This window comes from Anolis carolinensis, chromosome 6 (assembly GCF_035594765.1).
Source record: "Anolis carolinensis isolate JA03-04 chromosome 6, rAnoCar3.1.pri, whole genome shotgun sequence".
Taxonomy (NCBI): Eukaryota; Metazoa; Chordata; class Lepidosauria; order Squamata; family Dactyloidae; genus Anolis; species Anolis carolinensis.
The window spans coordinates 91,965,479-91,977,602 of NC_085846.1; the positions used below are offsets into that span (position 1 = coordinate 91,965,479).

General features: G+C 37.5%; 1 protein-coding gene across 4 annotated transcripts in view; it reads right to left on the reverse strand.

Moving 5' to 3' along the window:
• The window catches only part of dync1i1 (dynein cytoplasmic 1 intermediate chain 1), a 208,673-nt gene that overhangs the window by 167,492 nt on the left and 29,057 nt on the right, over positions 1–12,124 (reverse strand). For 2 of the 4 annotated variants that reach the window (XM_008112553.2, XM_008112552.2), the window contains exons 5-6: positions 6,436–6,495; positions 3,902–4,017 (exon numbers count right to left, since the gene is read on the reverse strand). In XM_008112553.2, the coding sequence (XP_008110760.1) occupies positions 3,902–4,017; positions 6,436–6,495 (176 nt within the window). The remainder of the gene's footprint in view (positions 1–3,901; positions 4,018–6,435; positions 6,496–12,124) is intronic. The other 2 variants (XM_008112554.2, XM_003221989.3) reach the window with 1 other exon arrangement.

A 12,124-nucleotide genomic window follows, 5' to 3' on the forward strand; every position in this document is an offset into this window, starting at 1 on the left:
AGCTCCAGCGTCTGTGAAGTGCCTCACAAAGACTTTTTGCCAAAGACTCTTTTTTCATGTCTGATGTAAGACTTTTAGCTTTGCTTTTAGGATTATGCCTTCCGTTCCCTTGTTGCTGTTTGTTACATTCATGTCATTTTGCTGAAGTAAAGCTTTCCTTAGTTGCTTTAGCCCTTGTTGTAGGGCTGTTTCTGGGGCAAAACAGGACAAAACCAATTCCCAAGAGAAGTCTCTGTTTGGAAGGGCCCTAAGTGTGGATGAATTTCAGTTTCTCACTCTCTGCATTGCTAGAAAATAGGGGAGAGAAGAAAAAAATAAAACTGGTGAAGCAAAGTTTTTACTTGGGGCTACCACGCTCTCACATACAAACACATATAACTATTGTTATTGTTGTATGCCTTTACATCATTTTAGATTTAAGGTGGCCCTTTGTTCAGAAAGGTTTTGCCTTTGTTGATCTCTGAAGCAGAGAGAGTTTGACTTATGCATGGACATCCATGGCCAAGCAGGGATTTGAATTCTGATCTCCAGATTTGTAGTCAAATAACTACACCATGCTGACTCATCCCATAGTCATATTTTTGTTGCAAACTGCTGTAATGGTGATAATCCCTATGTACACATTCAGCCTGCACAAGATATAATTAAATATGTGGAAAAGTGGAGCTCCTTTCTTGGAGTCCCTTAATATGTAAATCCAAAAAAAGATCTTTGGATATCTGCATGGGACAGTAAATTGTATGTTCAATTGAGTATAAACACATCTAGACTTTAAGCCCGAATCCAGTGGTTAATCATAATCAAAGGAGTTCTACTGAAGCAAAAAGATTTACATAAGTGTTGACTCCCTATTTAATAATTAATTAGGTCTAGCTGGGTTATCAACAATTTTTAATCCGTATTGGCCACCACATCACACCAAGGCAACATCCTGAGAATGTTCTAAATCAGGCATGGGCAAACTTCGGCCCTCCAAGTGTTTTGGACTCCAACTCCCACAATTCCTAACAGCCGGTAGGAGTTGAAGTCCAAAACACCTGGAGGGCTGTAGTTTGCCCATGCTTGCTCTAAATCCTTCAAAAATCTCACCTTTAACAGAAGACAAGAAGGCTCCCATCGTGGATTCAAAACTGGCCCACACATACATGCATAGCCAAGTACATCAGGACAAGCAGATAAATCACAGACACAATTAAACATCAAATACTACAGTAAACCAGCACTTATCAGATTTTCCAATCTTGTGCATTTCGCAAAAAGCATGTAAATGTTCTCCAAGGCCAATATAAAAGAAAATCTAAATTTCACAATGTTTCTGCTCAAGAAGAATGTGTTTATTTTACTGCAGAAGCACCAATAAAGTCCAATTTTACTTCCATAATCAAGTCTAGTCATTTTCCTTTTCTCCCTACTGTCCAAACAGTTTTAAATTATACCACTAGAGGGTACTCTTTGTAAGTTTCTGAAATGTAGACGCTTAAATCTCATTTCAAAAAAAAAAGATACACAGTATCTGGAAAGGGGGGAAATATGCCCATGCCATCTATAAAGGGTTATAGTCCTATTGCAAAAGGACTCAGTCATTGCTACTTAAAACCAGTCCTGAATAGTTACTTGTTATCAAGCAACAGATTTTTCTTGAAATCAAGTGAGCATCAACATGCTCTATACACATTTCATCAATAAATGATGAAGAAATAGAGTCTGGCACACTTTGGGAATTCTGCCAGGCAGCAAGAACAAAGTTTAAAAATAGTTATTTATGTTATCACATAAACAAACTAGGTGCTGTCCTGAAGGTCTGTGATCAAGGTCAGAACTTGGTAATGTTCCTTTCCCAGGTTCCCTGTTAAGTTCATGCCATTGACTGTAGGAGTCTAGATCAATGTGTAAAAATGTAATATTTCAAAGCCCTAACCAGAATTCCTGTCTTTCTATATTAAAACATATATACACTCACTAGATGGGAGCATTTCCCTATGGGGCTGCAGTCTACCAGCTAGATACTCACAGCTGCTGTTTGGCCCCGAAGAAAGTTATACAGCCATAAAGGTCTTACAAGATAATTCTGGATTCCTCTTGAAGCTAAATACCATTTACAGTCTAGAATCATTTTAAGGAGTTCTGAGAATGATATGAAGTCAGAAGTGTCATTTCTGTTCCGTATATAGCAAGAACTTTTCCATGTACCAGATACACTTTTAACATGAACTGCCATACATTGACTAAATGCAAAAACATCATAGCAACAAAACCAATATATATAATGTGTATTTGCTATTCTTTGAACTAATAGTTTGAAATAATCCCAAGGCCAAATAAGTGTAGGACTTTTTTTTACTAACAAATAACGTTATTATTTTATAAAACAACAGAGTACCACTATAAAGCTGTATATTCTTCAGAGCTGAAAAGAGCAATGTGTTATTGCCAAAACCTTATTTTCCATCTTCATCGCCATGATACTGCACCTTGTTGATGGTAAGCTTCCCACCAGTGTGGAAATCATCTATTGGACAGGTAGCAAGCTGTTTAACCTCAGCAGACTGAAAGCCAAAACCAAAAATCACAACATCTGTTATAGAACTCCAATATGCTGGTGATAATGTAATCTGTGCTCATTCAGAAGAAGACCAGCAAGCCACTCTAAACACCTTTGTAGAAGCATATGAAAAGCTTAGCTTCTCACCGAACATCAAGAAAATCAAAGTGCTCTTTCAGCAGGCACCAGTCAATCCCTATGTAATGCCAGAAATACAGCTTAATGGTTTAATGTTAGAAATGTTGACCATTTCCACTACCTTGTCAGCTATCTCTCCACAAAAGTTAACATCGACACTGAAACACTGTCTGAGCTCTGCAAGTGCAGCATAGTTTCAAATGAAGCAGAAAATGTTTGAGGATCAGGATATTTATAGGGATATCAAGATGTTGGTTTATAAAGCTACTGTCCTCCCAACCCTGTTATACGCCTGTGAGATGTGGACCACCTACAGACATCACACCCAACCTCTCGAATGGTTCCATCAATTTTGCCTCTGAAAAATCTTGCAAAACTCTTGGAAAGACAGGCAGACAAATGTGAGTGTTCTGGAAGAAGCAAAGACCACCAACACTGAAGCTATAATCCTCCACCATCAACTTCACTGGACTGGCCACATGGTCCAAATGCCCAATAATCATCTCCCAAAGCAGTTACTCTACCCTCAACTCAAACAGAAAACAGAATGTTGGAGGACGAGAAAAGTGGTATAAATATGGGCTTAAAGCAAACCTTAAAACTCTGGCATAGACACTGAGAACTGGGAAGTCCTGGCCCTCTAGCGTTCTAACTGGAGGCAGCTGTGACCAACAGTGCTGTGAAATTCACAAATGGAGGGTGAAAAGGAGAAACGTGTCAAGAGGAAGGCACATCAAACCAATCCTTATCAGGACCACCTTCCATCTGGGAATTGATGTCCTCACTGCGAAAAAACATGCACATCAAGGATAGATCTCTACAGTAACCTATGGACTCACCACCAAGACCCTACACTTGGAAGACAATCATACTCGGCCACGAAGGATCACCAGTGATGATGATGATTAACTGCAGTATTTCCATGAACACTTTACGAAGTCAGCCCTATGTACACCATATTAAAGTAGTCCAATGCATGTATGACTGTAAGATGGTCATAGTTGGCATACCAACCAAAGCATATCCAACAAAAAGAACATACTCCAAACATGAGAAGTGATGTTTTGGGAGGAAAACATAAGATTTGAATAACCAATAAAACAAAGAACTGAAGATCTTGTTCCATTTTAAATCCAATTAACAACTTTTTCCCATTTCAGAACAATTTTCTTAAGATACCAAAAATCTGTCAGAAAATGTAAGCAACAGTTGCTAACTTACCTTCAGACCGATGAGTGTCCAGAGGTGTTTGGGTCTCCTTGGAATATGAAACTACTTCGCGAGGCAAGAAGTCCACCTGGGTCACCTTTGACACACCAAGCTTGTGCAGACGACGGCTAGAACAAACAAATAAGCAAGCAATAATTAATTGAGCATAAAAGTGTACTTACAAACTTCTTTGGTTTTGTTTTAGAGAGAGAGAAAGAAAGAAGAGATAGATATATGCATGTGAGGAACAGTTTTTGTGCTTTCTTGTGCTTTGGAATTTTGTAAAAATCTTACTTTAAGCAAAGCGTAAAGGGTACTACCACTTGTACTGCTTACAAGTACCCAAATGTCTCTTATACTTGTTAGTGTACTGTAAATCAAAGTAATAGGAAATCAAAATTTTTCTGGGCACTGGTCAAGGGGCCAATCCTCTAGCCCCTGGACACTTTGGGAGACCACATAGACCTCCAAATTAAAAAAAAAAAGAAATAAGAAAGTATTGGAAGCCCTCTACCGATTTTCAAAAGAATACCTTGTATGTTGTTAACTAGACCTTAACTGAACTGAACTCAGACTGCAGAAGTCTTGTTTCAAATTTCCATCTAACCATCAAGCTTTATGGTCGACTTTGAGACAAATGCCACCTCTCAGCTTAGCCTTCCTTGGACGGCTATTTTGTCTGCAAAATGATTAATGGGGTGGTATTATGTATTCCTTGAAATAACTCTGAAGAAGGTTAACATTAAAATATTATATCAAAGTGTGGCAAATATTGAACTGAAGGAGCCAACCTTGTGCAAACTGCATTGATAAACAACTTTCAGAGATTTCAAAAATAATTTTACTAAAAGGAAAAGAGAAGAATGCTTGATCAAATATTAAGAGAATACAGTCAGCCCTCCACATTCGCTGCTGTTAGGGGCATAGCAACGAAGTGGAAAAACTGCGATTTTTAAAAATTTAATCTGAGATAACACCTCTCTAGGAATCTCTATGTCCTTCAGAATGACTTTATGGTCAACTTCCAACAGAATCACATTGGAGAAATTCCTAGATGTCTTCTCTCTTCCAGGGGAAGTTAATCGTAGAGTGACACTGGAAGGCCCAAAGATTCCTAGAGAGAACATTTCAATCCATGAATAATCAAATCCACAAAAGTCAAACCTGTGAATGTGGAGGGCTGCTAAAGTACAACAAACAAAGTGAGACCTATTGTTAACAAACTGATTACATGGGAGATGTACATGCTGTTAGGATATGTCTACATGCATACTACTGTTTCATAAACATGCAACACTAACATTTTATTTTCAATGTAATTAATATTTTAATCAACATAAGGGCCTGAATCAAACCAGTGTCAATTAGCATAGACTCAGTGAATTAATGACGAATGTTCTATCAAAATTTGACAAGGACCCTTCTATGTTATCCGAATTTTTTTTCCTCCTCCCACTTTCCCTCTTTGTTTTCAGGTTACTTTCATTGTTGCAAATTCCATTCAAAATGAAAAAGTAGTTTAATTCAGTTAATTCTGTTGAAAGGAGAATAGAAGAGGATGCAGAATCTTAGTTGTTCCAACAGGCTCTGGCAAAAGCTGCACCGGGTCCTAACATATATATTCTTCCTCATTAATAATTTTGTCATCTCAACACTGTTCTGATGTTGCTTTGAAACATTTCATCTGTGAAGCATTAGAATGTGTGCTATGCAATATAAGTGTTGAGTAAGTATTCAACAAGTGATTCAATGAGTCTACTCTAGAGCAGGGACTACTATAAGGATTCAGGTCAAAAAGTATAGTTGTTCTTTCTTCTGAGCATTTTTAAAACGAGTGTAGTGTCACTGTCAAAAGGGTAGATTAAGGTTTGGCAGATCCTGGTTCAAGTTGCCGCTGAATCATAAAGCTCAGTATTTGTGGCCAGTCTCTCAACTTGACATACCTGTCATGAACATTAAACAGTGAAAACTCTTTCGTATGCTTTTAGTCTCTTGAAATTATTCCTTATTTTGCATATTTCAAATATGTTTTAATTTGTTTAAGATGCTTTTATGTGTATGCTGCCCTGAAATCAAACGATACAGAGTGGAGGGAGAGAGGTTACGCAAATAAACAATACACTGCTTTCAGGTCAATGATGGGATATAAATGTTAAAAAAAAAAAACAATTCCAGCTTGCATTGGAATGAAACAGAAATGTTGCTGTTTTCAGATAACTTTACATCTGTTTTCTTGGGAAAGGAAGATATCTAACATCCTTTTTGACACTATCATTAAAATGAATGCACACAAACACACATAGCGGCCAACACACAAATTCTACATTTTAAAAAAAAATGTGAGAAGTTTCCTGTTTCCTACAAAAACAGATGTAATACCTTCTGAAAACTGTATCTATATATAGAAATATGTATCTAAATATAGACACACACATGGACAGAGTGACATAAGGAAAAGCCCATCTGGAAAGCCATTTCAACATAATTCATGCAAATAAAGTCATAATATAACAAAAATAATAATAATGATGAGAGTGGACATATACCCAAGTTCAGAGTCCGACTGAAGCTGGAGCACTGAAGGGTCTGTGTCCCACTGCAGGGTCCTAGCCAGGTTTATCAGCAGCACAGCACAAAGGGAGGAAAAACACACAATTAACTGAAAGGATTGCAGGAAAGGGTTGAAATCACTTTGTCACTTGCCATATTTTGTACAACCACAGAATATGTACCCAAAAACTACAACACAGAACCACAGGTAATATTACACAGTGTTTGCTGATAAACAAGAGCAACTAATTCAGTAAACGTCTGTCACAATAGTAGATATTACACTAGGCTAACACACTGAGGGTTTACTAAGTGATGTTCCAGTATGAAATGTTAGCTCAGCTAAAGGTTAAACTACACATAAAAATAAATGCACAGGGCAGCTTAATTTTGCTTTTCATTTTACCCTGAAGTAAGTCATAAGGCCCTAGTCCAATGTTTGGAATCTGATTCCACATGTATATCCCAGATTTTAAAATCGAATCCCTACACACAACACAGTTTGGAAAAGTCAATATTTGTGCATTACAGCTTCCAGAATCCCCAATATAGAACAACCATTTAGAATTTGAGAATTCGGACAAGTAACGTTTTCCATATTCTCACCATCACAAAGCCATTTGGGGCTGAGAAAGAAGGGGACATTCTTTCCCTCACCACTTTTTTGTTGTTGCTGCTGCTGCTTCTGCTATTATTATTGTTATTATTATTATTTCTATCCCTTTATCTAAAAGAAGACCCAAAACAACTAACACTAAAAACAATATAATATACAATTAAAAACCTTAAAAAACATACAAACACTAAAATAGAATATGTTTGTAAAATTGTTCCTCCACATTTGCCTTTTTGACTTTTGCAGATTTGTTTATTCACAGGTATGATTTAAAATATTTCTCTAGGGATCTCTAACTTGTCTTCTGGAGAAAACATCTCTCTAGGAATCTCTATGTCCTCCAGTGTTTACATGTCCCTAAAATAATGTCTCCAAGCTCTAGATTTATCACACTTAGCTGAGCTCAACTCCTATTAGTTTCATTTGGAAGGGGAAAAGCAAGGGCTTTTACCATATACACTAATGCATCAAATTGGGAAAAAAATCAATATTAAGCCCATGAAACAGCTGAAGGAAGAAAAGAGATCGCTGTAGTAAGTCATTTTCAAAGTGATTCAAGGACAGCCGTCTCCTGCTTTAGACAGCAAAAAAAATTCACATACACACACACACTCCATGTTAAATTTTATACTGAAAGTCTTCTGCCTTCAGCATAAACCAAAAACCCAATAAGATTTTGCTCAGGATTCGTAAGATGGCTGTATAACAAACACTAAGAGAAAAGGAGAGATAGGAGAGAGTCGAGAATAACAGAAGGCACAGTACACCTAAAGGTCAAACTACCTGATACAGAAAACTTTGTGTGCCTAATATGTTACAGAAGTTGCATATAAAATGGAGACAAAGCAAAAAAATCTCTTCTGTAGTGCTGCCAAGGTCATTAGCCAGGAGTGTGAGTAGCTGAATATGCGCCAACATCTAATTCTATGGGTATCATGGGGCCACTTATACCTAAACACCCAAGATACTTAGAAAAAGAGAAAGAAAATATTTGTAACTTACTCAAGGCAGTCATTACTCCAAACTCTTTCAAAACTTGTCAAGCTTCCCAAGTGACAAAAAACATTCCATTAGGGAGAACACTATTATAGTGTGATTAAAGAACAAAGCTTGGGAACAAAATCCATGCAAGGGAAAGAGCGTTGAGGTTACTGGAGAAATAGGTCACCTTGTGCATGAGATATATATATATATATATATATATATATATATACACACACACACATACATACATACATACATACACACATACACACACACACAACTTCCAAAGCCAGTTATAAGGGGCAAAGTAGTAATCTTAAACTAAATAAAAAGAAAACACAATGAGGGGAGTTGTAAGCAGAATACTTGGGAGAAAGCAAAGCAAAACATTGAAGCTTCTCCTTCCAAAAGGAAGCAGGGAAAATGATGCTGTTTGAATTTGTTTGAGAATGCCATTCTGAAGGCAAGGTATATTTAATTGTCTCTTAGCACACCTAAAATGATAATATTAGTATGCACCCAGTTGTTTTAACAAACTGAATGCATACTGTATTCAGACAGCTTACAACCTCTATCACTCCCAGTTTCTATCTTTTGATGCATCACAACGCAGAAGGCTGGCTCTTCCCAATCCGTTCAAATGCCTCCTGATGTCACTGGAGTTTTTAAGAAAACAAATATTTAAGTTTTTACAGTGATGTTGCCTGGAAGTTTCGAACACCATTCTCATCAGATTTTAGAAGATATTGTGTCTGTTCAGTAATAGGTTTCTCTGATCACTACCCTTGTATGTAATATAATGGCAGGAAGAAATTTTGCAGATTTCAGGAATAATTGAGAAAAAAATAAAAGGAAGATCATCAATTACTGATTTGCTAATTCCTAAGATCTTTCCTTGACAAGCACTGAAAAAAATGGCACACTTCCAAAGGAGACATCACAGCATGGCTGACAGGAAGCAGACTGATTTACAATCACACATAAAAAGAGCACCTCAGAACCATTTTACATCAAAAGATACGATTAGAATCCCATGTGCAATTACTCAGCTTCTGAGATGGGTTGATGATGGATCACAATGGGTTGCTGACAGAAAGGGACAAATGTCACGTGATAGGACCCATTTGGAATTGCAGGAGCACCCGGTGGCGCAATGGGTTAAACCCTTGTGCCAGCAGGACCACTGACTGAAAGGTCAGCGGTTTGAATCCAGGGAGCCAGGTGATCTCCCGTCTGTCAGCTCCAGCTTCCCATGTGGGGACCTGAAAGAAGCCTCCCACAGGATGGTAAAACATCTGGGTGTCCCCTGGGCAACATCCTTGCAGACGGCCAGTTCTCTCCCACCAGAAGCAACTTGTAGTTTCTCCAGTCACTCCTGACACAAAAATAAATAAATACATACATTTGGAATTGAGTGCAAAGGGTTTCAGAAACAGAGAATAACCCAATGTGAGAAGATCCCTACTCTAGTCTACACTATTGGAGGCCAGTGGAGAATCCATTCCATCTTGTTTTGGGTTTAACACTCAGAATAGTTGTTTTACTATTGCATGGGGCTGGCCATTTGTTTTGTTTTGTTTTAGGCTTGCAATGGTCTTAAAATAATGCTAGAAGTGATATTCTAGTTACTCCAAGAGGTTACCACAGCCCACCAAGGTCTAGGAGAAGTAAAACAAAAATGCAAAACATATAATTCTGTAGACTTCAAAAACTGCCCACACTGATACAGCTAGCATAGCTCTCTAAGGTTTCAGCCAATAAGCATTACCAGTCCTTTCTGGCAAAAGTCAAGTCAATGCTTCAGTATGTGCTTTACACTGAAATAGGATCCCTTCTCAAAGTCATGTAACACTCACTCAATGGAACTGCAAAGTCACTGGCTCACCGCATGTTTTCAGATCTGTTGAAATTGCTTGTTCACTTGCATGCTCATTTACACCATTCTCATCCTGTACATAATTTGTCAAGAGTAAGTACCCATTTCACAGTCATAACTTGTATGGCTGAAAATGCTTTAATTTATCCTAGTTACTATGGTAGTTTATGAAATAAGCAGAGGGGGACACCCCATTCTAAAATAGGAAGTGGCCAGCATGGGTGGCCTTTGGGGAATTTTATTACTACACATCTGGTTCTGACCCTAATAAAATTTCTAGGGTAAATCTTTAGTCAATTTCATCTGCAAGTGAACACGTTAAACTGTAAAACTGGTTAAAATACATGATATCATACATTAAAGTTGAGATTGTGCCCCAATATGAGTGCACAAGTGCAAAAAGAATAATACTGGGTGCATCTACATAATAAATACATACCCTGATATATAAATAAAAGTGCTATTTATTTGCCATCTCCTTGTAATTAGAGTCAATAAATATTAATGATGTTATTAATCATTTAATAAAATAATCATTTAATTGGCTGTGGAAAGCTACCAGAAACAGCACGCTTCGCATTAATGTCATCTTAACAGCAGGGTCACACAGTAGTTTGCTGACCCTGAACAATGTGGAAAATGAAACAATTAGAGTCTTTTTTTCTGAGAATGCAGAGCTATAGATGTTATAAACATTAGAGCAGGCCTTCTAAAACTGCATCACTTTAAAAAGTGCACAAAAGACCGTGAAATTATTGTGCTGAGCTGGAAAGGTTCAAACCATGTTAGCATTTAAATTTCAAGATATAGGTTGAGTATCCCTTGTCCAAAATGTTTGGGACCAGAAATGTTTTGGATTTCAGCTTTTTTTTCTGATGTTTTTCTGATATTTCCATACATGTACATAATGAGGTATCTTGGAGATGGTGCCCAAGATTTAAGAATTTTAAATAAGAGATGCTCACTGTGCATATTGTTACGACCACTTGCTCTTGACAAGTTTAGAGAATGCTCTAATCCTATCTATATCTTTTAAACTCCATGGAGGAAAGAGATTGTAGAGGTGTACACATTACAGAGAAGAATGTAAAATCACAGAGCTGGAAGAGACTACAAGGACTAACCTCCTGCCATTGATCCATTGAATGAAAATACATCCTGCAGATCTGATATTTACATTATGATTAATAACAGTAGCAAAATTATAGTTATGAAGTAGCAATGAAAATAATTTTATGGTTGGGGGTCACCGCAACATGAGGAACTGTATTAAAGGGCTGCGGCATTAGGAAGGTTGAGAACCACTGCTCTAGCAGGACAAAACAAGATATGGGTTTTTTTTTCATCCACTTTCCACCCCATTCATCAGACATCCAGGAGACAAACAAGTTGCCCTTATTATAACAGATCTCTTAAACAACACAACCTTTTCTTTTTACTATAGTTCGCATAACCCCCCCCCCTTCCCAGCCAGCATCACCACTGGGCATACTGGCTGGGGGATTCTAGGAGCTATACTGTATTCCTAAAAGTAGTTTTTCCAAGGTCTCATTATAGTCTATGCTTCTTTTGAAGTAACGGCTGCCGTTTTCTTTCCACTGAGCTACACAGTTCCTCTTTTGCACTCTGACATTTTTCAAGCACAAATATTTGGCTATTTTTCCATGAGAAACCCTGCCCTTAAGACAAAACCCATCACCAGATATAATCTGAGGACTGTGCTGCATTTGTCTCTGTCAGTTAGGCCTTCAGCTCTATTGCAAGATAGTCCCTTTATTTATCCCCCAGGACCTTAGTGTTACAATTTCAGAATAACAGATAAGCAAGAGCTGAATTTATATGTCTCAATCCATTTTTCTTTTGTTCTTTTTCTTCTCTTTTGCATATCTTTTTTACAGTTACCCTTGCTAATTCATTATTAACTGTAGAAACACTGTCTTTTTAGAAACATTACCTACATGCAATTAATTTCATACCATTCATTTCATTGGAACCTACATATGTGGAGGTTTTTTTTCCCCAAAAGGTACCAAATCCATCTGAACAAACTGTACAGGAAAAAATGTGCTGAGGATATGCATTCTTCTGCTGTAAAATGCAGTTTTCCAGTCCCTGTACCAAAGTGATTTGATACTATTTGATAGTTTCAGTCTGTGCATAATATATTACTGGTTTGTTGTGTGTTTTTCAGGCTGTATGGTCATGTTCC